Source organism: Chrysemys picta, chromosome 1 (genome assembly GCF_011386835.1).
Source record: "Chrysemys picta bellii isolate R12L10 chromosome 1, ASM1138683v2, whole genome shotgun sequence".
NCBI classification, from domain to species: Eukaryota; Metazoa; Chordata; order Testudines; family Emydidae; genus Chrysemys; species Chrysemys picta.
In genome coordinates, this window is record NC_088791.1 from 70,818,180 (window position 1) to 70,845,774 (window position 27,595).

The 27,595-nt window shown below is 41.1% G+C and overlaps 1 protein-coding gene across 29 annotated transcripts in view; it reads right to left on the reverse strand.

Annotated features, from left to right (window-relative positions):
* OSBPL8 (oxysterol binding protein like 8) overlaps positions 1-27,595 on the reverse strand; it is a 198,998-nt gene that overhangs the window by 42,882 nt on the left and 128,521 nt on the right. For 20 of the 29 annotated variants that reach the window (XR_010590973.1, XR_010590972.1, XM_065559286.1 and 17 more), the window contains 4 exons: positions 20,177-20,247; positions 6,607-6,687; positions 4,496-4,597; positions 2,693-2,896 (listed from right to left, as the gene is read on the reverse strand). Coding sequence is in view for 27 of the 29 variants with exons in the window: in XM_065559286.1 (XP_065415358.1) it covers positions 2,693-2,896; positions 4,496-4,597; positions 6,607-6,687; positions 20,177-20,247 (458 nt within the window). In the remaining 2 variants the exon portion in view is untranslated. Of the gene's footprint in view, positions 1-2,692; positions 2,897-3,026; positions 4,138-4,495; positions 4,598-6,606; positions 6,688-9,792; positions 9,956-20,176; positions 20,248-27,595 lie in introns of those variants that run through there. The other 9 variants (XM_065559324.1, XM_065559300.1, XM_065559293.1 and 6 more) reach the window with 6 other exon arrangements.

The following is a 27,595-nucleotide window of genomic DNA, read 5'->3' on the forward strand; positions in this document are numbered from 1 at the left end:
CAGAATGGAGAGCGGTAAATACTTGTGTCCCCCAGGGGTCTGTACTAGGGCCAGTTCTATTCAACATATCCATAAATGATCTGGGGAAAAAAAAGGTAAACAACAAGGTGGCAAAATTTGCAGATACAAAACTACTCAAGATAGTTAAATCCAAAGCAGACTGCGAAGAGCTACACAAAACTGAGTGATTGGGCAACAAAATGGCAGATGAAATTCAATGTTGATGAATGCAAAGTAATGCACATAGGAAAACATAATCCTAACTATATATATAAAATGATGGGGTCTAAATTAGCTGTTACCACTCAAGAAAAATCTTGGAGTCATTGTGGATAGTTCTCTGAAAATAGCCACTCAATGTGCAGCAGCAGTCAAAAAAGCAAACAGAATGTTGGGAAGCATTCAGAAAGGGATAGATGATAAGACAGAAAAATATTATATTGCCTCTACATAAATCACGGTAAGCCCACATGTTGAATACTGCGTGCAGATATGGTCGCCCCATCTCAAAGAAGAAATATTGGAATTGGAAAAGGTTCAGAAAAGAGCAACAAATTATTATGGATATGGAATGGCTGCCAAATGAGGAGAGATTAATAAGACTGGGATTTTTCAGCTTGGAAAAGAGATGACTAAGGGGAGATATGATAGAGGCCTATAAAATCATGACTGGTGTGGAGAAAGTAAATAAAGAAGTGTTATTTACTCCTCATAACACAAGAACTAGGGGTCACCAAATGAAATTAATAGGCAGCCAGTTTAAAACAAACAAAAGGAAGGAGTTTCTCACACAACACACAGTCAACCTGTGGAACTCTTTGCCAGAGGATGTTGTGAAGGCCAAGACTATAACAAGTTTCCAAAAACCCTAGATAAATTCATAGAGGATAGGTCCATCAATAGCTAATAGCCAGGATTGGCAGAGATGGTGTCCCTAGCCTCTGTTTGCCAGAAGTTGTCAATGGGCAACAGGAAATGGATCACTTGATGATTTCCTATTCTGTTCATTCCCTCTGAGGCACTTAGCATTGGCCACTGTTGGAAGACAGGATATTGGGCTAGACAGACCTTTGGTCTGACGTAGTATAGTCATTCTTATGTTCTTGTTCTTTGTTGAAAAACAAGCTTTTTCTCTTGTGAACCTAATGGTGAAAGCTTATTGGAGAGTAAAGTTACCGGCTGCTATCCTTATGAAAGTTTGCCTCCCACAGGATCTATAGTTTCACTAGCGGATTGCTGTTACTGACAGGGGGATAGGATAGGGAAGACTACTTCATTTTAACAAGGACTTCTAACTAAAACTAATAATTCTCGACTGTATATAGCCATACCAGAACGAGCAAATGCCACAATAGCCCTCAGTACATTTAAAATGGACAATATTGATTTATTCAGGTTTAAAATTTGACCTATCTTTAATAACGTTCAAGCAATTAGGAAATATAGCCTTGATTTATGCAGATCTCAGCCTAAGACTGATTTGTTATCTTCTGCAGAGCTAGGTCACCCTAGTCAAACAGCTGTTAACAACCTTCTTGATGTAGGTGCATATAAAGTATTGAACTTTTAAGTCACATTAACCACAAAATACATATAGCTAGGGAAGGAATGGGGGAAAGCAGTGTGCAGCAAACAATGAGAAATTGGTAGGGTAAGTGGTTTTAGACTACAGTAAATCTACAACCAATTATAAAAAGCCCTAATATTTTGAGTATTTCATACTAAGAAGAGATAAGATTCCAAACAGACAACAGTTCCTCAGAATAAATGTTACTTTAACTGCCTGAACTTAATGAAGAACAAAGTTACCATTCTCCATCACCAATGAGACATAACATGAAACAGCTGCAGAGGTACTTTGCATGTGTGTGTCAGATGCAGAATGCAGAGAATATAAAATTCCTCATCCATTAGTAGGACTGTTAGGAGGTAAGGTAATACAGTAGAACCCTATTTATTCAGTCTAATTGGGATCAGGGCCAGATCAGATCCAAAAAAACCACCAACCTCTGGATAAACCAGAGAATGGGAAAAATGTGATGATGCACCGCCATCTAGTGTCCACAGGAGAGATTGCCCGCTTCTGGCCCTCTAGTCCAAGTTGTTTGGTAAATGTGGAGCGCTTGTTAAGGGAGGGTCGGATAAATGGGATTCTACTGTTCAAATAATCACCACCACTGTGTTTCAAAATACAGAATCATATACAAGCTTCAAATGCCTACAGGGTCTCCATCATTATTGCTGTGTACAAAAGCAATTAAAACAAGTGCTTTTGTATGAAGTTATTAATTTACTCAAGTATCAAATCTAAAGAAATGAAATAGCTATTTATAAATATTGAATGAAAGACTTTTCAGCAAGACACATTACATGAACCACACTGTATGCTCTTCAGTAAAGATTATAGCATCCTATGTATTTCTAAGGGCTCCCCAAAGGATTAATCTATTCATGTAACCAACATGTGATCTACCCAGTATAAATCATAGAGGTCACATAGTTACTCTTTTGGATGAAAAGTACAGCAGTAGACACTGTATTAACACAGAATTAAATTAAGAATAGCTAGAAAACATAACACTGATGACTATATAGAAAAGCCTAGTGCCTCTTACGTGTAAGGCTGCTTCTACTCAACGCTGGGAACAGACACATTCTGCAATGTCTTCTTAAAGAATGGATGTTCACTAACCTTAACAGCCCAGATGGACTGCTCCAAGGGATGGAAAAGTTTGAAACAAAAGCCATCTTTTTTGGAAGGCCGCTCAATGAGTTCACAAGCATTCAGGAGCACGGTTCCCACCCACTGGCCATTTTTGGGGGTTTTGTAAATGAGCAATACTCCTGGTTTCAGCACACACCACAGTTTGGTCCAGCTTTTCAATGTACCACGAATCTACAAAATATTAACAATTGGGTTTAGTTCATCACAATTATAATAAATATCATAAAGTTAAAAATAAATATCAAAGTCATCCCTCTCCTGCTGAAAGGAAAATTGAATCCAAGCCAATTGACAGTTTTACCCAAAATAAAGTAAGTCTGTTGATTCTACAACTGTGTTCTGTACTTCCTTGTGGCAGAAACATGTTTAGATGCAGATTCCTCCTTCCAGGGCTGGTGAATATTACCCTGGTTCAAAATCTGGAAGTACTTCTGGATCCCTGATTCCTTCTGGATTCCCCAGGAGTGTCCACGGCCAGATCGTATTTTACCATTAGCATGACATATGGGTTTACTATAATAGACTCTGAATGGAATTGCTATGAATGCAACTCAGAAGAAACAGTTGGTGCAGAATGCAATTGCCTACTTAAGGTGTATCTACCCAGCAAAGAAAAACCCACAGCTGGTCCACGCCAGCCGGCTCAGGCTCATGGGGCTCGGGCTGCAGGGCTGTTTCGTTGCTGTGTAGACTTCTCGGCTCAGGATGGAGCCCAAGCTCTGGGACTCTTCCACCTCAGAGGGTCCTAGAGCCTGGGCTACAGCCTGAACCCAGAAGTCTGCACAGCAACAGGCAGGGGCTGCAGGGCAATTTCAAGTCAGCTGGCACTGGCCAGCAATAGGTTTTTCTTTGTTAGTGACGGTAGGTTATAACAGGTCTCAGAGTGCTTAATACTTGACTTTGAATAGAAATCAAGGTGTTAACAACCAGTCTATAGATATATAAAAATTCCAGATCTGGCTTGGGTCACGGGCTATCTGAGAGAGCACCTCCTCTTGTGGCACCACCAAGAGTTCTTAGGTTCCTTGGATTTGAATGTCTGGGGTCTGGATGTTTGTGATTAAGTTCTGGTCACTCTAGAACTTATATCTCCCTATCAGGCTGACCAAACACCAATTTGTTGACCTCCGTAGTATTGATTTAATCCTTCTATTTAGTAAGGCTTTTCCATGAGCAGGGTAAATATTACCTCTTATACATAAGCCATTTACTTTAATCTCTGTGAAAGTACCCACACTGCTTTTGCAATGCCCTGTTGCTGGTGGTACTGCCCACTGTTTGGGACAGATGAACGTCTCATCCCTTCTATGGAAATAAGCTTCTAGGATTATAGCTATTTCATATGGGAGGAAAGAGAAAAAAAGAGGAAGAGATGGGCAAGAAGGAACCTGTGTTAAAATACCTAAGAAGATTACTGACCTTCCTTTTGTGACTGCTAACAGAAATTAAGGAATTCTCTAGGATCAAGTATAAAATCAACAAGTACAAAAAAAAAAAACAACAACCCCATAACCCCAACTAGTTTTTTAAATTAGTTGCTGTACATATTAGATCAATGTCACTATGGTGACTGCAGTAAGTAACAGCCAGGTTCCTCAGTTATCCCCTAGGATTCAAGCATGGAGCCTCTGGGTTGCAATTAATAGATGCTCTGCTAGTTGAAAAACATTAATCAGCAATCCATCAAGATTCTGAGCCTTTTCTATTTTGGTAGGTAAACACCAGGCAGCTGCTACAACTTCAACTCAGGTTTCACACTCAAGCTCTGACCTTCAGCCAGTCGGCCATAACAATAACTGATGGGTCTGTGATTGTGCTAAGCAATTCTTTCGTAGCTCTCTTCTTCTCTTCTCTGTAATTTTTCTTTTGAACCTGTAATTAACAAATATAGAAGATGGGAAAACTATTTTAAATCACAGGGAAAAAGAGTCAGAGCAATAAAAAAACATTGCAACTAACAAAAACCTCAGGAAAATTGTAAGGTGCAAAGCTCAACCTGTAACAATATAGACAAAGAAGCAGCTTTAAAAATGTGGAAGAATGTTTGTCTTGAACACACAAGACTTTCCCCTGCTCAGTTTCAAGACAAGTCACTTCTAATGTCAAATTAAAAAAATATTACAAACATCACCTTAAATTTTTTTTAAAAAATAACTGAAGTCACTTATTTTTAACTATTTTATTGTTTATTTCATTGCTCCTTATCAGAAAAGCAAATAGAACAGTTAGTTTCACTTTTATTTATAATCAATTAGTAGTCAATTTCAAGTTCTCATACACTGGCACAATTGTGCAGATTTTGGGTTTAGGAGAGGTATGCATGTTTAAATGTCCATTACATTGAAAAATAATGAAAGAGGGACATGAAAGTATTTACTTTTTATTTATCTATTTTTTGCAGTAGAAATTCAGTGATGCCATTTTCCTCTCACGGTAGCCGACCACTTTAAGGTCTGTGGCTATAACACCTCAAGAGCTGGGTAAAGTTTCTTCAATGAATTGCTTTTTCATCATTGCATTTTTCAGGACCCAAAACAATTTGAAATTTGGCAAACAGTTTCAACTGAAAAAAAATGTTCAAAAGTTGAAATGTTTCTTTTTGACCATTTTGAAATGTTTCATCTTGGACTACTTTGTTTTGACTTTTCATTTCAAAATGGACAGTTCAATTTCAAACTCTGGCCTATATACACACATATACATATACATATATACACACACACATATATATATACACACACACACATATATATATATATATATATATACACATATACATATAAATAAATAAATAAATAAATAAATAAAGGGTGAAACACCCACACAACCAAATTGAAACAAAAACTCAAATAAAAAAAATAAAAGACAAAAAAATTATTTTCAAGTTGACAATGTTTTGGTTGATTCAAAACAAATCTGTTGTAAAGTTAGGAAAAAAATTGTTCTGGATTCAAATCAAACCAGATTATTTATTTATTTATTTATTTTTTAAAGATTTTTTGGTTTCGACTCCAGGCTGAAAAATTTTGTGCTAAACACCTTTGGCAGTGATTTTAAAAACTTTGTAAGGTCTGATCTTGTCAATATATGGAGGAAACACCAACAAGGAAAACATAGGTACCACAAGACAGTGTTGGTGATTCAACAAGTGGCACTCTTCCCATTTTACATGTGATCCTAAAGACTGCACCACAGAAACACAAAGTCACCTTAGCATCATCATGAGGCAATGGTCCTAGATATTCCTTAGAGTGCAGCACAGCAGTGGGACTGGGATCCCACGGGTCCCAGAGGACTCGCTGCCATAATAGCGGGAGCAGGTAAACTGTACTTTGTTTTGGGCAGGATTGGATGGACATAAACAAAACCAGACTACAGTAATTTGCAGGAAAACTAAATCTCTCATCAGTTTGTCAAATAGAAATTCAGCAATGTAGAGCAAGTTTTTCTTTTTTTTTGTAAATAAAGCTTTTAATACTTAAATTTAAGCAAGGGATAGAAAGAGATTTGATGTCTATTATGACAGGAGTTAAAAGTATTTTTTTTACATAGTTTAAGCAATATTTATTTTATTCTTTTAGTGGTAAAAATTGTGCCTGAATATTGTTTATATATACACACAATATATTAATCAATTTTTTTTTTAGTAGCATGGGGGAATTTGTCTCTCTTGTGGGATCCAAGGTTTTTGCAGGTGGGAGCAGAATAAAAAATGCCAGAAACAATGAGGGAGTAGGTATTGCGGGGCAGGATGGGAGCTGGATTTAAAAACATAGTCCCGGGCAGGGCTCTACCTGAGAGGTCTTATCCCTATTTAGCTTCTGAGGGCTGACTGGAAAGTCAAATTACAAGCTGTTAAATTATTTTGGAAAGTGACACACCTTAAGAGACTCCTTTTTTGTGAGCTTGCTTGAAGTAGAGGAGATGTCCTTATCAGAGCCATTGTAAAGCTTGGATTCAGACTGAAATTTACAAAATAAAGAATAAGTAAGTATTGCTGATAGATACCTGGACACATTAGGATAGTGTTTCACTCAGACAAAAAAAAATATCAGTGATGTGCACAGATGTTTCTATAGTTTCTACTGTCTTCACCATTTCCTTTCATTTCCTTCAATAAAAATCAATTTCTCACAACCTGGTTCATTCAAGAACTATTTACAGAGTTATACTTTTGTCTAGGGGTCTCAAAGTCCTGGCCTGCGGCCCAAGAAGCTCCCCACTACAGCCTGCGGAGGAGACACACATGCAGACACGTTGCCAGCAATGTCTGCTGCAGGCGCCATCCCCCACAGCTCCTGTTGGCTGGGGGAAAGGGACAAAGTAGCATCATTAGTTGCTGGGCAGAGTCACCCATGGAGGCAGCATCATTAGTTGCTGGGCAGAGCCACCCATGGAGGCAGCATCACTTTTTTCCCCACAATGAATATAAATAGGGTTACCATATTTTGTGCCTCCTAATGGAGGACACTCCCGGGGGCCACGGCCCCGCCCCAACTCCGCCCCCTCCCAAAGTCTCCGCCCCCTCCCCTGCTTCCCGCGAACATTTAATTCGCGGGAAGCCTGAAGCAGGTAAGGGGGGGGGTTTGGGGGGGAGGAGGCGCGGCCCCGGCCAACCACCCCCGGCTCCCGGCTCCCAGCCCCGCGGGCCCGGCCCGGCTCCCAGCCCCGCGGGCCCGGCTCCCAGCCCCGCGGGCCCGGCTCCCAGCCCCGCGGGCCCGGCCCGGCTCCCCGGCCCCGCGGGACCGGCCCGGCACTGCGACCCTGGCCCGGCCTGGCCCCCGGCCCGGCACCGCATGCCCGGCCCGGCTCCCGGCCCGGCACCATGCCCCCGGCCCCGCGCAAAGAGGCCCCGGCCGAGCCTCCCGATTTTCCCGGACATGCCCGGCTTTTGGGGATTTCCCCCCGGACGGGGATTTGAGCCCCCAAAAGCTGGACATGTCCGGGAAAATCCGGACGTATGGTAACCCTAATATAAACGAGTCAAAATACCGCACACACCTATCTGATGCACACCCTGCTGCAATCCTGAAAGTTTCAACTGCTCAGTCATTGAGGCCAAACATCAACAAACTGACAGAACTGAAGCGCTGCCAGGTGTCTGGAAAATACTAAAAACTCTCTGGCAGGCGAAGAATTGTATAAAGTTGTATGACAGTGTTATTATTTCTAAGAAATTAAAAATAAAATATAAACGTTTTCTTTTCTGAACACCATCTTCAGTGACATTATTGGCCCGCTGGGAGGATTTGAGGACTGGCACTGGCCCTAAGGTAAATTGAGTTTGAGACCCCTGCTTTTGTCAGTTACTTTAAGGACTGAAAGACCCTGCAAGTGAATCCTCCAGAAGAAGCTCAACTACATGTAGTAAATTTGTTGCAGGGGGCGGGGAGATGCAGGGGAAGAGGGGTCACGTTCTCCCCCCACCCCATTTTCTGTGTGAGCATGCTCAGTACAAGCCATATAGACTGAGCATACTCAGTAACACTGCTGAAGCTGGTTGCCCAAGATCTCCCCCTGTCCCCCACACTATTGGCAGACACGAGTCATCTCTGGCTGAATGGTTTTTTTTTTTTTGTTTTTTTTTAATGCTCTATTTGGCTGAAAGATGGACCACAGGAATTTAAAATTGGGAGGAGCTCAACTCTTCAATATTCGATACCTATAACTGGACAACTCCTTCTGTGCCAACTGCTATTTAGGCACTTACCCCCAATCCATGAAGGGAATCATGCAACGTCTTCAGACTAAACTAGACTTAAATCTGTTCCATGAGTCAATGGACTAAGATTGCTCAAGAAGAGTTCAGTCACCACTTTCCCCTCTCCTACAAACTCGAGAAGATCAAGATATCTCAGCAGAGCACCCAAGTGCCACCAGACTGGAAAGTGGGACTCAAGGTTGCTTATAAAACCCAGGTCCTTATTCATGGCTGGACAATGCGCTGACTCATCATAACATGATTTGTTTTGTGTCATGTCTTAAAAGATTCAAAGATGTTTTTCTTTTTATCTGTTGTCCATTAGCTGAAAGGGAACTGGAAGAGGACACTGACTGATCCAGCCAAAGACTGGCAAGTGGCCATCTGTAAAGGAAGTCTGCTGTGCTGTTACAACTTATCACTTGTCATTACTATTGCAATCCAGTGAATCACCACTGGGAACTGTTCAGTAGTTATCTCCTACCAACCCAAAAATAAATTTAAAAGATCTATTTCTCTATGCACAGAAACAACCCTGATTGACAAGAGTTGCTTTGTAGCAAAATGCCCATTTACCAATACAGCCTTCTTGCTGCCAATCTGAATTAGAGGACAATTTTCTGAAAGCAACCTCTTACTCTATTTAGCCTTTCAAATAGCCAGCTGTCCATTTTCAAGTCTCAAATTTCAATATGGAGTTCATTCACAAAAAGTTTGTTTCTGAAACACTTAGGAATGACTGAGTCTAAATTGTGCAAGTATGGAGATTCTCTACATTTGGGATAATGAGAGGGAAGGGAACACTGTTTATTTCATATTAGAAGCCTGTTAAAATCTAAATTTTATTTTGTTCTGAACTCTAAATATACAACTGGACATGTGAATTCTTGGTCTATTAAGTCATAAGTATTCAAGTACTTTCATTGCATCGGATGAAGGGGAAAAAATAGTTACTCTTTTTCAAGCATTTGAGGAGAGATGAGCCAGGGAATCCAAAAGGCAAGGCGTAATGGAACACAATCCGAAATAACACTTTGAAGTTTTCAGATTGCCTGTTAAAAGGAATCTAATGCTATCTGAAATGTATATATGTGCCTGGGACCCCACACTGGTGCACATTAATCCTAGAACTATGAAAATTTGGTCTCCATGCAAGAGCTGAAGTTTGTTAGAAAAGCACTGTGATGAAACTGCCTATGGGAAACTTGTTCAGTAGATAAATGGAAGACTTTAAACTCCAGGGATGTCAAGCCAGCACCTTTACCAAGCACTAAATTCACATCTAAAAAATGACAGGAGAAAACATTTTAAACAGGAAACATTGTAAAAGAGCCAACTGCAACTCCTAGTGAGGTACATGCTGTACCTTCCTTGTACTGGGTGGTGAGTAACTTTCATCACTGCTGGTCCAGTCCATGCTTAGACAAAAGGGCTACCACTTAGCCTTTGTAGCTGGGACAGCCAATTGTCTCTCTGAAAGCTTATCCTGAAGTCTAGGGAGCTGTTGATTCCTATCAAAAGTCAGGCAAACAGCTACTGCAAAACCGAAGGTGGAAAAAGAGGTGTTAATGGAGGAAAGAAAACATCTTTTCTCTCCTCATTGCAGCTGTACAGAGGTCTAGATAAGACAGTAACTGGAAGGGACAGAAAGACTGAAGTTATCGGACGGAAAACAAGAGTAAGAACCTGAAATGGAAAGTTGAGAAAATAAATTGGATTAATATTCAAAGATCAGTAATTTAGTTAAATTATAAATTAAAGAATCGCAGTTAAAAAAGAATCACAGAATAGAAAGAGGGCTCAGAAGCTCCAGGACCAACTAGCTGTTGTGATCATAAAGGAGCTGGATAACGACCAAGTGTATTTTCTCCTTTTCCCTGACCAGTACGACCTGAGTGTGGACTAGAATTGAATGATGTATTGTTTTGCATCTGGAGCAATCCAGAGTCAGAGTTTAAAGACTGAACAAAGGCTGACATGGTCTAGACTTCTCAACTATGACATCACAGAATTCCAAGTCTTTTCCATCAGCTACAGAACAGTTGGGCTGGGAGACAGGAATGAGTAGCCATAGGATACTACACCAAGGCAAAAGCATTAATTTTTTTAAAGACCTGCAAGATGATTATGGAAATTCCATAACAGCTCCATAGTTAAGGTTGCATTGAATTTTTCAATTTAAACAACCTTTTGTTTTTGCATGAAGAATGCAGGGTATCCTCCTTACAGAGAATAATCTAGGAGTAAAAACTCAAGTCATATTCTCTCCCACAAATTCCCCTTTTCTTCCAGTGTAAATAGGCTATAAAGCCACTGGATCAGGGTGATGTAGATCAGTGGTCTCCAAAGTGGGGTGCGTGCAAGAGGATCCTTGGGGGTGCGTGGCAGGAGGAGCACTTTTTTTTTCCCTTTTTTTTCTTCATCAGGCGGGAGTCCGAGCGGCTTTTTTTTTTTTTTTGCGCTTCGGCGCGGCAGGGGCTGCGTGCTCAAAATTTTTTTACCAATAGGGGTGTGCAATCTAAAAAGTTTGGAGACCACTGATGTAGATAATATAGTAGGCAACAGCAGCATGATAGTTAAGGCTGTGTCACAAATTTAAAGGTTGACCTTCCTAAATCCTCTAAAAACTACATGCTTAGATTTCTTTTGAAGTAATTGAAGATTTCTGTGCACCTCAGCGGGGGGGGGGCAGGGTCATTTGAGCCAGGGGTTCCAGAGATAAGCCCTGAAAAAACAGCCATTTTTCAAAAAGTTTCTCTCTCCCTCCCCGGCCCCCCCAGCCAGAGCTAGAGATCAAACTATGACGACGATGCAGGTCAAAACAGTGGCACAATCTGTCAGGTGTTACCCCAGGTTCATGGAACCCCACTAAATCGTGGATGACCCAAACTGAGAACAGTATTTAAGAAAATGTGTGGTTTTTGCAGTGTGCATATACCAGTACAGAAAAAACAGCTTTGCAGAGGTTCTCAAACTTTATTGTATCACAATCCCCTTTGAAGACAAAAAAGTGGGGACCGAAACCTGAACCCAAGCCCCGTCTTCAGCCCCAGGTAGCCCTGGGAAGGGGAGGGGGGGCCTTAGCTTCATCTTCAGCCCCAGGGCAAGTCTAATGCCAGCCCTAGAGATGCCATTAAAATGGGGTCGCAACCCACTTTGGGGTTCTGACCCACAATTTGAAAACCACTGAGGTAGAGGGTTTTCATTCCCACCAGTTTATATGCTTTAAAGCTCAACTCTTGTGAGTGCTCTAAAATCTGAATGATGATTTTGATTGCTTTTAAATTTGGTCTGCCTCATGAGGAAGTGGGGTAGCGCTAATGACTGAAATATGAGGTAATTCGACCAAGAGGTTCCCGTTACAGATGGCCCGCCAAAAAATCCTGTTTCCTTCTGCTGCCTTGTACTAGTAAACTGAGAGGTACTAATCATTAGATTAATCACCAGCCTCGTTGAGACAGATGACTGTGAACTCACCCTTCAGTTAATGTAACTAAGTTAGTTTTGATAAGTTAATCAAAAACCCACAACTAAAACAAAAAGAGTTTTGAAATGAGTGGCTGCAGGTTGCTGCAATTTGTGAGTCCTAGCAATTTTATTTTGGGGAAGTGTAATTAAAGTCTTTGTGGAAAATCAGACATGTGAATGCTTCCTGGGAAGCATGGGGGGGGGGGGGGGAAGGGGGAAACAAATAAATATGGGTGGTATGGGAGAAGAGCAAGTTTGGGGTTCAGGTGAGGAAGACATGGCACCCTCCAGCACTGCCAATGCACCAACTCCTCTGCACCCCAACCCCCTGTACCCCACAGCTGTCAATGGACCCCAACCCCTGGCACCCCACAGTTCTGCCAGTTCACTCCAGCCCCCATGCACCCCCAACCCTCCCACAGCCCCACCTCTGCCAGTGAACGCCAACCCTCCTCTCCTTCCCACTCAGCCAATGAAGCTCAGCCCAGGTGCATATCCTGCTCACATCCACCAATTCACTAAAGGGCATGACTACACTGCAGTACTAAGTCAACCTACATTATTAGGTCGACTTACAGCCACTGCAGTAATTACACTGATCTACAGTTTTTGAGAAGTCGTCTGCTTCAGAGATAAAATGTGCTATTTATTATGTATTTTGATGTGCTGAATTCAAATATGACAATTAAAACAACTGATTGGCTACTGTTTCTAAGGTATTTAAGTTTTTACATTTTATGTCTATGTATATTGTGTAGATAGTAGAGTTTTAATCATAAATTGTAAACCTAGGTCTTTTCATGTGTTTACGGTTGCTTTACATGATAATATTTCACCTGTCCTGTTTATGTAACACTTTAAAAATCAGCAAAAGGGTTATATAAATAAAATGTATTATGAAACAAAAGGCAAAAAACTATTATGTACATAGTTTAGTTCTATTCAGTGTCTACTCGGTGCTTCTTGGCTGGTCTCTTGTATTCATTAAATGGAGCATCTCTTGTCACTGTCCAGCAATAGTCTGCAAGCACTGATGGGCTCCATTTGTCCTGATAGCGTTTCTCCATTGTTGCAATGTCCTGGTGAAATCGCTCGCCGTGCTCGTCGCTCACTACTCCGCAGTTCGGTGGGAAAAAAATCTAGATGAGACATTTTTTGCACTATCTTTAGTGACATGTTGCAACCAAGGCTTTTGTATGCCTTGAGGAGGTTTTCCACCAACAACCTGTAGTTGTCTGCCTTGTTGTTTCTGAGAAAATTTATTGCCACTAACTGGAAGGCTTTCCATGCCGTCTTTTCCTTGCCACGCAGTGCATGGTCAAATGCATCATCTTGAAGAAGTTCACGAATCTGAGGACCAACAAAGACACCTTCCTTTATCTTAGCTTCACTTAACCTTGGAAATTTTCCACGGAGGTACTTGAAAGCTGCTTGTGTTTTGTCAATGGCCTTGACAAAATTCTTCATCAGACCCAGCTTGATGTGTAAGGGTGGTAACAAAATCTTCCTTGATTCAACAAGTGGTGGCTGCTGAACACTTTTCCTCCCAGGCTCCAATGACTGTCGGAGTGGCCAATCTTTCTTGATGTAGTGGGAATCTCTTGCACGACTATCCCATTTGCAGAGAAAACAGCAGTACTTTGTGTATCCAGTCTGCAGACCAAGCAAGAGAGCAACAACCTTCAAATCGCCACAAAGCTGACACTGATGGTGGTCATCGTTTATGCACCTCAAAAGTTGTTTCATGTTGTCATAGGTTTCCTACATATGGACTGCATGGCCAACTGGAATTGATGGCAAAACATTGCCATTATGCAGTAAAACAGCTTAAGACTCGTCTTCGATGAAGCAATGAATAGTCTCCACTCATCTGGATCGTGAACGATGTTGAGGGCTGCCATCACACCATCGATGTTGTTGCAGGATACAAGATCACCTTCCATGAAGAAGAATGGGACAAGATCCTTTTGACGGTCACAGAACACGGAAACCCTAACATCACCTTCCAGGCGATTCCACTGCTGTAGTCTGGAGCCCAACAGCTCTGCCTTACTCTTGGGTAGTTCCAAATCCCTGACAAGGTCATTCAGTTCACCTTGTGTTATGAGGTGTGGTTCAGAGGAGGAGGATGGGAGAAAATGTGGGTCCTGTGACATTGATGGTTCAGGATCAAAAGTTTCATCCTCTTCCTCGTCTGACTCAAGTGAGAATGATTCTGGTGCATCAGGAACCGGCAGTCCTTCTCCGTGGGGTACTGGGCGTATAGCTGATGGAATGTTTGGATAATGCACAGTCCACTTTTTCTTCTTTCACACACCTTTCCTGTTCAATCACTGGCGAAGATTTGTTGCACAAGTGTTGCAGCATATGTGTGGGGCCCACCTCTTGTCCTGATCTCCAATTTTGCAGCCAAAATAAAGGTGATAGGCTTTCTTTACCATAGTGCTTATACTGCGCTTTTGTGATGCAAAAGTCACTTCACCACAAACATAGCAGAAGTTATCTGCACTGTTCACACAAGTACGAGGCATCTCTGCTCACTTTGGCTAAACAGAAATGTGTCCCTTTGCAAAATCAAACACTGACAAGTAAGAGAGCACGACACTGTATGATTTCTAGAGCTGATATAGGGCAATTTGTTCAGCAGAGTGATGTAAGCTTCGTTATGATTGCATCATCCATGACTTCTAGGAATAATATGATGCAATTCATATCATGGATGACGCAATACCAGCTTCAGATTGCATCAGTCATTGTTTTGCCTAAAAAGCAAGTACTGTCCAAACCCAGTCATAGATTTATTCATAGATCCAGTCAAAGATGTATTTTAGTCATTTCTGGTTTAAATTGAGATCCTTTCCCTTTATAACTCACGTATCCTCCGCCATTCCCAAGTCAAGGATCGTATATACTGACCCAATAGCGTATCTTGAAAACTAGAGCCAGTCAACAATTTTAAGCATCATTTTCCTTCTCAGTGACCCAGAATTAGTAAAGTTTGACTACATTTATTTCAGAAGCATTTTGGCTGTAGAGCAGTGTTACTGCAGTGGCTGATGTCCACGCTACCCTCCTATCAGTTGTGCATGCCCCCCTCACCAGGAGCGCTTCCACTGACTGAAGAGGGGCAAAGTGGGGGGCTGAGCGGGAAGCCTCTGGGCAGCAGCCCAGCTGGGAATAGGAAGGCAAGGGAAGCTGGGATCTAGCTGCTCAGATTTCTTGTCAATTTTGTCCATGCTGGAACCATGAAACTGACAAGATAGCCATTGGCCAATGCAAGCAATGCAGTGTCTACACCAGGGGTCGGCAACCTACGGCACGCGAGCCGATTTTAAGTGGCATGCAGCTCCCTGCCATGGTCCCAGCCCCCAGCCCCACTCAGCCCCCCCGCCCACCGCTCTCCCCTGCAGGGGCAGGAAACAGAAGCTTGGTTCTGCAGCAGCCAAGCTTCCCCCTCCCCCGCTTCTTCCCCCAGTGTGGTGCTTTCCTGCCCCTCCTCCTCTCCTTCCCTGCGCCAATCAACTGATGGCCCTAGCAAGGGGGAGGGGGAAGAGTGGCAGCGTGCACATAGCTCCGTAGAGGACGCAGAGAGAGGTAGGGACGGAGCCTGGGGGAAGGGGGTGGAACAGGGCATATCCCTTCCAGCCCCCTGCCATGAGCCGCTCAGGGCAGGGAGCACCCCCACGAGCTGAGCACCCCAGCCTTCTGCCCTATACCCCCCACCCCCCTGCTCTGAACCCCCTGACCCCAACACACACCCATCCCTGTGCCCTGCACCCCCACAGCCCCATCCCTCTGCCCTGAACCCACGCACACACTCAGCCTTCTGCCCTGCACCCCCCATTCCCCCAGCCTTCTTCCCTGAACCCCCCACACCCCAACACACACCCAGCCTTCTGCCCTGCACCCCCACAGCCTCATCCCTCTGCCCTGAACCCCCCACACACACACTCAGCCCTCTGCCCTGCACCCCCACACCCCAACACACACCCAGCCTTCTGCCCTGACCCCCTTCCCCCAGCCCTCTGTCCTGACCCCTGAAATACCCCACTCCCCCAGGTCTGGGGTCCCAGTCGCAGGCCCTGATCAGCCCTCTACCGGCCTAGGTGAGCAGAACCCCAGGCTGGCAGTGGGCTGAGCAGGCTGGTGGCGTAAGATCAGCATTTTAATTTAATTTTAAATGACGCTTCTTAAACATTTTGAAAACCTTGTTTACATACAATAGTTTAGTTATATAATAGAGACTTACAGAAAGAGACCTTCTAAAAACTTTAAAATGTATTACCAGCACGCGAAACCTTAAATTAGAGTGAATAAATGAAGACTCGGCACACCACTCTGAAAGGTTGCTGACCCCTGGTCTACACAAACACTGCATTGGTCGAACATCAACGACCTAAGTGCTACCCCTCTCTTGGAGGTGGAGTTATGTCGGTGTAGTTGGGTACTTATATCGGCGGGACAAGGCTGTAGTATGTACACTGACATAATTAGGTTGACGTAAACTGTAGAGTATAGACCAGGCCTTGGACTGTGAGCTCGTTGAGGTAGGGACTGTCTATTATTATAGTAGTTTGGCACTGTTTGGGTGCCTGAACTGTGAGTTTCTATTCAATGGCAAATAACTTTGTATTAACATAGGTAAGAACACAAGAACGGCCATACTGCAGACCATTATCCATATAGCCCACTATCCTATCTTCTGACAGGGGTCAGTGCTAGATGCTTCAGAAGGAATGAACAGAACAGGACAATTATCTTGGCAAAATAGCAATTGCTGGACCTATCCTCCATGAACTTATCCAATTTTTTTTGAACCCAGTTATACTTTTGGCCTTCACAAGATCACCTGGCAATGAGTTCCACAGGTGGACTGTATTTTGTGTGAAGAAATACCTCTGTATGTTTTTTTAAAATCTGCTGCCTATTAATTTAATTGGGTGAACCCTGGTTCTCATATTATGTGAAGGGGTAAATAACACTTCCTTATTCACTTTCTCCACACTATTTTATACACCTCTATCATATCCCTCCCTTAGTCATCTCTTTTCTCAACTGAACAGTCCCAGTCTTTTAAATCTCTCCTTATGTGGAAGCTGTTCCATACCCCTAATCATTTTTGTTGCCCTTTTCCAGGTCTAAAGCATCTCTGAGATGGGGAGAGCAGAATTGCATGCAGCATTCAAGGTGTGGGTATACTATATAGTAGCATTATGATATTTTCTGTCTTATTATCTCTCTCTTTCCTAGTGGTTCCTAACACTGTTAGCTTTTTTGACTGCTGCTGCAGTCAAAAGGTTGCTTGGTGGGATGTTGTCTCTTGCAGAATGTTGAGGACAACTCAAACTTTTGAAAAGCAGAAAATGCAGTTAACACACTAACTGCACCTACAGTGTATCCTAATAATTCCCTTGGCTACTGCCAGGTCCAGAGGAAGAGACAGAAGGTAATGTGGGCAACCTATTTTCCCTTTAATAATGTTAGATGGAATCTAGTGGGGGAGAGTGAATGGACAGTAAAAAAGTTGGTGAAGAGCGTCTACATTTCAGCAATTGTGAGGTTGGCAGCATGCATTACCCAAAAAGGGCGGAGTTAAAGTTGCATGGCAATTTTAACTGTGAATTTCCTTGTTTTTAGAAGTTCTACAAGGGGTCGACATACTACCAAGCAACTTAACCCTGTGTTAACAGGGTTTTTTTTTTTTTTTGCCATTGAATTTAAATATTCAGTTAAGGTACCTAAACAGCTTTCATTTTGCCCTTGCAGAAATGCCCTGAGAAAAAAATGTCAGAAAATCTCATCTGTAAAAACAAATTTCAATTCAGTGACCAAACGGTAGTTTACTCTTATTCATACAGATGTTGTGCAAAATGTGACCTTTTTTATAACCACACAGAAAGATATACATTACAGACTGTTGATTAGAAAGATACTGAAGGCCATTATTCCACATTAAAACTTCATGTGCCACCAAATACACAAGAGTCACCAAAGGCAGACCTACATATTAGACACTTAGGCCCTGACCAAGAAGTTGTTGCTGTTCACATCCATGCTACATTAGGGGTCACAAAGCATCACAAATAAAAATTACCTCATATTACACCAGTCTCTACAAGTACAGGTTTTTCAAATGTAAGATTTCTGCAGCCATAGACTGTAAACTTAAAGTACTTGTGTGGTAATGAAGGGGGGAGGGGTGGCGGGTTGCTCCCTTTGATGGACACCCAGCCAGCCAGTTAGCTGTAAAATCCCTCTTTGTAGCTGTTCTCTACTTGCTTTACCTGTAAAGGGTTAAAAAGTCCCCCAGGTAAAGAGAAAAATAAAAAGAAGTGGGCGCCTGACCAAAAGAGCCAATGGGAAGGCTAGAACTTTTTAAAATTGGGAAAGAAACTTTCCCTTGGTCTGTTCGCTGGGCTGGAGCGACACGGAGCAGTAATGCTATAAGCAGGAATGCTTGTAAGGTTTGAACCAGGTATGCAAAAGTATCTTCCATACCTAGAAAAAATAATTTGGGTAGGGAATGTTTAGTTAGACACTATCGGGTTTATTGCTTATTTTGGCTTGTGGATCTCCTCTGTGCTAACCCGATGCTTTTGTTGCTTGTAACCGTTAAGATGAACCCCCAAGAAGGCTAGTTTGGGTGCTTAATTTTTGGAATTGCTCTTTTAAAATCTAGCAAAAGCCTAAATTCCAGATGTATTTTCTTCCTTTCTGTTTTTAATAAAATATACCTTTAAGACCGGATTGGATTTTTGGTGTCCTAAGAGGTTTGTGCATATGCTGTTTGATTAGCTGGTGGTTACAGCTAATTTCCTTTGTTTTTTTTCCCCTCAGCTCTTCCCCAGAGGAGGGGTGAAAGGGCTTTAGGTTACCCCACAGGGAGGAATTCCCAAGTGTTCCTTCCTGGGTCCAAGGTTTTGTTTTGTTTGCATTTGGGTGGTGGCAGTGTTTACCAAGCTAAGGTCAGAAAAAAAAGCTGTAACCTTGGAAGTTTAATACAAGCCTGGAGTGGCAAGTATTACTTTTTAGAATCCTTGCAGGCCCTACCTTCTGCACTCAAAGTGCCAGAGTGGTGATTTAGCCTTGACAACTTGTGAAGCAAAAAAACCAAAGGGAATATGGCAATAGTGTGTTCTCTCTAGTAGTACACTGACCTTCCACATTTAAGATGTTCTAGGCCAGAATCTGGGAATTTCTTAAAACTCTGAGAAAATGTCTGATGTAAAAATACCACATCTTACAATCTAGAGGCAAGTTCCGGAAAACCTTTATATGAATAACTCATCAGGCTCTAAGTACAAATGGATCTAAGCTAAGAGGTTTGAGTCTCCCAGACCAGGTCTACAGACTTACGGAAGTGGGGTTTGCACACTAAAAGTAGCTGTGTAAATGATGCTTTGATGTTATGAACTCAGGCTGGAGCTTGGGCTCTGGTTTTTGATTTTTATTTTGCGCAGAAAGTTACAACAAGAAGTTTTGATCATTTCAAAAAAAATTTTGAAATGCAAAATTGATCAAAACTGAATCTCTCCAGAGAACAGATGCGACTTCAACAAATTGGCATTTTCTAATGAAAGATGTTTAGTCAAAAAATTAATGACCAGATCTAGTTTTAAAAGGAATGTAAAGAAACCAGTGACCATAGTTTCTTATACTAAAGATCAGTAGACTGTTGACTGGCATGGGAGATGATGGCACTTTGCACCTCCTAGGAGGCCCTCATTGCTTAACAGAAATGGGACTTCATATTGAACTCATGAATGACTACTTCATGCTCCTAAATAGCAACATTAAATTAAAAATACTTTCGTATCTCAAAACACAAACTACACATAAATAGAATGATTGTTGGAAAACACACCTTTTCCCACAACCCTCAACTCGTCCCATAAGGAGATATTATGACGCACTCTCACTTACAGGTCAAAAGGCTGGAAGTTCACATTCTTTATCAAGACCAGTGCTGCCCAAAAGTACAGTGGATTTAAGTTAAGAAATGCCATCTTCTAAATGAAAATTTTTAAGACGACGACATGAGAAACTATAACTCAATTTCTTGAGTTTGCACTGTAGGTTTATGTTTAAAGTCACCCTAATAAAGTAGACACTATGCTTTTAATAATATTTAATCCTTCTCCCTTGAGAGGTCTTCACAGCAATCCACCAGATTAACACTCACTGTGGCTAAATACACTTGCATTTAAACCCAGTGCATGGAACAACTCCACTGTGTAATTGCATATTTTAAAACCAGCTTTTGGAAAGCTGGCTGTGCTTACCTTGCTTTTTGACATTGAATGTGCTGAATCTTCTTTACTTTGTGACACATCATCTTTCCCTCTATCAAAACCTTAAAAGAGAAGATGACATTGTTGCAATATGATAAAATAAAATGTAGTGTATTCAAATGAGTTATCTGGCTCTTGAAAAGTAAAACATAAATTAGTAATTTTCACTTGTCTGGTTATCATCCAGAACTATGCAAATAAATTAAAAAAATAAAAACACTGCCCCTATAAAATGTGATTAAATAACATTGTTTAGTAAAAATACATCTGAGGTTTCAACATATCACTTGCTGTACAGCTACTTCTGAGTTTCTAACAAAATTAGTTTCCTCACTGAAAATACATTATTCTGTGTATTTATTCATATTTTAAATTTCACATTATATACAATTTTCCCAACTGCCACTTCAGACTTAGAAGTGTTGAGATTCTGAGCTGCTCACACATACACCATAAATATTTCCCAAAATGTGCACCTCTACACTCCAGAGTTTTATATTGTGCACATGGAGTACACAATGTTTTAAACAGGCAAATTTATTAAGTCAGAACCAACTTTTTTCTAATTAAATAGACACTCCTCACTGTTCGTTGCTTTTTAAAAAACAAAACATGCAATTACAAGTTCCAGATACTTCCTGGCACTGGAAAAAAATGTGTTTTGTTTTGTTTTAAATAGAAACAAACAAACAAAAACTTGACTCAAAGCTGGCCAGAGAGATTTTGCTCTATTTTTTTTTTTTAATTAACTTTTAGGCAGATGCAAGCATGGAAAGCTTCACTGAAAAAAGGTACATTTTTCAGAATAAAGGGTTACAATTAAAATGATATGCAACGTCACAGTTTTCACTACCAAACGAACACCTGTAATGCATAATATACCAGTACTAATGATTATAGCAAACAGTTGGACAAATGCAAATCCTTAAAAGCAGCTTCCCTCCTACTGCAAAGTTGAACAATTTTTCTTTTTCATTTGAACAGAAACCAGTATTTTCCCAAGCCCATCTCTGGGCCAGCACCTGCACCCTTCCAGGATTTATGCTAATGAAGATTCCAAATAGTGAGATTGTGTCACCACCCACACTCTGGTTGGAACTTATTAGCTATTTGGTCTCTCAGATATAAATTCAAGGAGGAAAACAAAAAACAACAAATTCCCTTGCCATGGTCATTAAAATACTTCAAACTACTGTACATAAGCAGTAAATCAACATGTTTAATATATGCAAAAGTGCACACACAACATAGATGGAACCGCCCTTTTGTAGTTCTTCTCCAGATTAAAGATTGCTTCACATCTTAACATGTGCTTACATTTTGAGTCCAACATGGTGTGTGTGATATATACAATATTAACTTTTGTTTCAATTGTTTTTAAGTTAACACTCCTTTGTATCTACAGTATTATATATGTAAGTTAGGCAATAACACTAGGCTTTTATCAGCGTCAAAGCTGTCATCCTACAACTTGATGGCACACTTTTACAGCATGAAATGTTTTAAGTATAGAGTGGCGGAAGAAGTCAATACCATGCATGTGATGAAATGCTGGAACAGATTATATCAGTGCTCCATTTTGTTGGAATAGTTTTTTGCAGTGCAAGAATAAAAAATTTCTGATGCATATATTTCAGTATATCAAGGTATACCTGTTACTATGCCATCTAGGTACACCACAGATAATTTAAAGGTCACCTCAGAAAGAACATACCTCAGAATAGACCCAGCCAGATGAAAGGCCTTGCACCATTTTGACTGCAAATATACCATAAAGCCTTGGGCCACAAGAAAGCTAGTTCACCTGACAAATGTTGCATGGGTAGTAATTACTCCAATGGGCTACACCTCTCCTGGAGGTTGAAGGACTGCCTTAAGAATTAGGAATTGTGGAGACACTGGTACGTAGGGAGGTCCTGTGGAAAAAATAGATTGCCTCCCTCAAGAAGATGGGTTGCTCATTCCTCCTCCTCTCCCCCAATACACACCCTAAAAGTAGATTCCCCCCCTCACCATTGTAAAGTTGGACAATTTTTCTTTTTGGTTTGAACAGAAACCAGTATTTTCCAGAGCCCATCTCTGGGCCAGCATCTGCACCCTTCCAGGACTTCCAGGGAAGGGGTAGGGACGGTTTTATGGCCTGCAGCATGCAGGGGGTCAGACCAGATGATCATAATGGTCCCTTCTGACCTTAAAGTCTATGAGTCTATGATGCCTAGAAGACAAGCACATATTTCTATCTAGTACACACAGAATAAAAGAACCAATCTAAGTTTTATACAGTGCTGTAGCCATAGTGGTCTCTGGATATTAGAGAGACAGGGTGGGTGAGGTAATACCTTTTATTGGACCAACTTCTGTTGATGAGAAAGACAAGCTTTCGAGCTTACACAGAGCTCTTCTTCAGGCCTGGGCTCAAAAGCTTGTCTCTCCCACCAACAGAAGTTGAGCCAATAAAAGATATTACCTCACCCACCTCAGTCTAAGTTTTGACATTCCTGGATGTTAAGCAGAAAAGTTAATGGAGAAAGGGACAGAAAATAGCTATCCTAATTACAAAAAGACATAATAAGTTGAATTAACAAGAATGTTTAACATCAAGAATTGTGATTAAAAGGATAGAAGCTATAAATTCACAGCTTCCTGTTAAAGGATGACAGCTTTAAGAACTTAATTTTATACACACACACACTCACACACTCTAAACTTTCCTAAAATGTTCCATAGATTTAATTAGCTACACCAGGCACAAATGAAAACTGCATACATCAATTGGGACATGAGGAATTACAGGAAAGTAGGATGCTATCTGATCCACGATCATCCTTTTTTTATTTGAACTCTACTTTCATGCTTCAGTTTCTTCTCTCTTAAGTGTTCAGTTGTATCAAACTAATTTATATTACTTGTTTCAAACCCTTACTATTCTATTGAACAATTAAACTTTAAAAATTAACCAAAGCAAAAACTATTGCACTCAGCTTGCTATTTATACAGTGTCCCGGATTTTGAACCTTTGCAGTAAAGAGCTTTGTTCCACTCCAAAAAAAACCCTGCATAGTTGTGCATCCCAGCATTGTGTTGCCTTGGTGTTGCCTCTTTTCCAGCAACAGTAAGGCAGCTTTTTAAAACTTCTACTAAATATATTCTTCAGATTTTTCTCCTTGGTGTTATGAAAATAGTCTATAAAACGCAGTATTCTACCTCTAACCTAGTCACAGCCTTATATAGTAAAACACTACTTTTGCCATGTATTCTCCTACGATGGAAGCATCTGTGTATTTTAAGCTTATTTTAACAGAAGCACTATTAGTCTAATTCATTCAAGGAGATTTGTACCAAAATAACCCTAAAATTGTTTGTTAGCCAAAACTCTGTAGTCAATATGAATTTCAATTTGTAGAGACCATGTTCTGATTAGCTGCCCCCTTGACTTACTACCTTCCGGAACAATGTGTGTTAGAGGGTATATTTGTTTTTTGTTATTGTAGACAAAAATATACCTGGTTTTTCCATCAGCCATACACTGTGAATTTATTTATACATGCATATAGAATCTTGATGGAGATAACATGGCATAACAGAGGAGGATCCATCTGTTTGAACTTAATGCTCAGTGTTATTGCTATATTTGTATTTCCGTTAGCCCTTAAGGCACTGGAAGTCTGTATTTCGTGGCACTAAATGCTAATGCAAAATGCATTTGAGGTCACTGTCTGAGGTTGGAACTGACAATGCCAGAGGGGCTGGAAGCAGTGTTTAAAAATCAACCCAGGTCTCAAGTTCTTCAATCTGAATCACTGACAGTTTTCAGTTCATCTTTTTAATTTCTTCTTTCATTTTCTTGTAACTGGTTTCTTGGGTACACTTAAATATTCTGCACATTGAGCCCTGTTTAACCAGAAACTTAAAGTATATCTTTCAAATGAAGAAGATATGTGCAGACAGATGTGTCAGCCTTAAAAGTCCTTGTGTCCATTTCAACACAAAAACTATAATACTAAGAACAAAATACTCTGAGTTCTTCTGTCCCAATGTGTGAATCAATTCAGATTTATGCATCGCATCCCACTGTGCTCCTGAGACCAATCCTTGGGTCTGGCTGAGATGTACTTAGCACAGTACCAAGTGGGATGGCAAAGGTGACAAACTTAATTCTCACCTGATCTCAGAGCTGTAGGTTCACCCCCAGGATAAGTTAAAACTGATTCAAGTTCAAGCAGGGTCAAGTTCACGCCCAGGATAAGTTAAAAGCTGCTCTAACCTAAGCCTAGCTTGCAATGATCTCCAAGGGGCTGTTACAGCAGCCAGGAATAGTGGCCAGGACACTGCTGCACTCCCAATAGCCCCTCCCCTCGTATGCCATATACTGAGAGTTGTAAGGGGAGGGGAGGTGGTGAGTGGCTTCAGGCTGGCTATACACCACTAGTGGGATCTCCGTAGAGAATCCACTAAGGCAATATTTAAATTTGCTTTTCTCCACCAGACCAAAACAAAGCAGATTTGGCATGGGCCAGGTTCTGGCCCTCAGATTATAAACTCACCAAGGGATTGGTCCAAAGCTCGCTGAAGTCAATGGGTTTTGGTTCAGGCGCTAATTTTGGTGCCTATTATAAACATTAGGGCAATTCTTTTTAATAACTGACCGTCTTATCACACTTAAATGAGACCCAACTGATTGCAAGACAGTATTTTTATACAACAGCAGGCAGAGTTTAGTAGTTACATATTAACTGAACTGATAACCAAGAGCTCTGATGTTTTAAAAATCTATTTAAAACACAATGAGGAGATATTAGTTTGTATATTTAAGACAATATTTTCTGGACTAAAAAAGTCCTCCACAAAGTATATTTCTTCTGACCTCTACGGAAAGCTGATTTCAAAAAAGCAAGAGGATTAGTCATTACCTTGTTTAAGCAGGGTAATCTTTGGCACATAGTTTATGATATGGTGCCATTTTAAAACTGAATTTGAGTTTAACCTCTTAAACCTCACAAATGAAGCATTTCATCACTATGTTAATTTCATTTCTTCTCATGCTGCACCTGTAAGTATATCCTGCAATCAATCTTGTAGCAGAAAAAAGGGGGGCATCATTTCATACGCTGATTTTGCATTTCACAACAAATAACCTTCACATTTAGGACGCTTAAGTGAAAAAAAAAATAGAACAAGAAATTAATTCCTACTTAATACCAACACCAAACCCATTATGATTCAAAATGTAAGAACTGTCACTTATTGTGTTTTTAATTCTGAAGTCCATATGTGCACCAATGCAAAAATGAAAGCATAAATGAAGAGATCAAGAAGATCACCTAAAGTCAACTGAGTGACAAGGCTGTCAACTTTGACACATCAAGATAAGAAGCAGGTTAACTTGAGGAGTGGATGCAATAAACAGCTCTGAAAGATAATACACTGAACTGAAGAATTAAGCACTCTCAAAATTAAATTAAATTAAATTTAATTAAATTAATGGAGATATCCCATCTCCTAAAACTGGAAGGGACCTTGAAAGGTCATTGAGTCCAGCCCCCTGCCTTCACTAGCAGGACCAAGTACTGATTTTGCCCCAGATTCCTAAGTGGCCCCCTCAAGGATTGAACTCACAACCCTGGGTTTAGCAGGCCAATGCTCAAACCACTGAGCTATCCCTCCCCCCACCTTGAGTTATGCTTAAGGGAAGGTAGCAGTATTGGAGAAGGCTCATGGGACATAAAAAGGAAACAGCATATTTAGATCTGGAACAACGTTTTGTCTACAACAATGCAGGAGACATACACTGGCAAACACCTACAGTGTGAATACTCAACTTCTGGGTGTTTCCCCACAACTAGTTTTAATATCTTTGTTGGAAATTAAGTAGTTTCAAGTGTTTCATGATCAGCAAGCTATAGTAGTAAAATAAAATTGGCAACTGTATAACAACAACTTTGGTTACTATTTTCTCTAAATAAGATTTTGCTTTGAAAAAATGAATAAAGTAAGTCCACAGTAACTATTTTCCCCCAAGGCATTTCCTCAGGACTTTATCTACGTATGCTTGTTTTACACTGGGTGTTTTCCGTGTATGCATAAACAGCTATTTACATAACAAATCGAAAGACCACCTCATCAAGTGAGGTAGATGCATTACCTAAATAGGTATTTACACAAGACATACCAAGAGCTTCATAGAGCTACAAATCTGTTGTGTGTGTGTAATTCCCACAGGCTTCTTAAATCAGTGTTCCTCAAACTGTAGTCACCGTGGCCGCATGTGGTCACCAGTGCCTTTTCTTGCGGTCACAGGCTCTTGGGGTTTGATGAAGGGAAGGGGGACGCAAAGCAGTGGCCCTCTCCCAGGGCCGCCAGAGGTGGTTGGGCCCTGCCCCCCTCCAGAGACACAAACGCTGGAGGTGCAGACAGCTGGTGAATTCCCCACTTCCCCAGGGGTAGGGGAGGCAGGCCTCGGCCACGGGACTTCAGGTTTCACACACGCGGTGGCAGGCTCTGGCCCCAGGCTCACCACACCCCGCCACTGTCCCTGGGCCCTGCTGCCTCCCTCCCCATTCAGGCTTAATTTGTCCCAGGGCTTGCCGGGGCTGAGTAAGTCTGCTGTGAAAAGTGATATTAACAAACATATAAATATCACTTATCACAGCAGAAGACTTACCAGCTAGCACGCCTTGGGGGGCGTGGGGGGAGGGGCCAGGGGGAGGGAAGCGCAACCAAAAAAGCAAAAGATACAACAACAAAAAGACAAGAACATGCAAAGCGCCTTATTTGTGTGTTTCTATTCTGTTTAGGTCCAGTAAAGAATAGAGACAAATGTAAATTATTTTTATTACTGAGTTTGTCCAAAAAAAAAAAAAAACCTACATAAATAAATTACAATGATTTGGACATGTATATGTGCATATTTATTTTGTTTTTCCTAAAGTTAATTAAGTATCTTAGGAAAAATTGTCAGCACAACCACCAGCAAGAGTTGGTGGCCGCACTTTGAGGCCAACAAAAAATTTGTTGCGAGAACCCCTGGTCTAGTTCACCAAATTTGGACTCATCTTTTCCATTTGTCCTACTTAAAAAAAAATGTTATTGTTGAAGTAATGGTCAGAGATAACACTTAATGTGCAGTCCTACTCTAGACAAAAAAAAGACTAAAAATGGTGCTCTGTGGTCCATATTTCTTGTCTCTCTGATTACTGTATGAGTTTGGTTTATAAGTAAGAGAGAGGATTTCTCTAATTTCCAGCGCTGCAGATTGAGCCTATGCTTGGGGAATTCTATTGTGTTCTTTTCTTCTTGTCTACCTCCACTTGTAGTAAAGGTTCCGCAAGCAAAATCAGGCTATCAGTGACAGTTGGCATAACTTCAGTATTAAGAAGTTGCCCCTCTATGACATTCAGCAACCCAACTGTC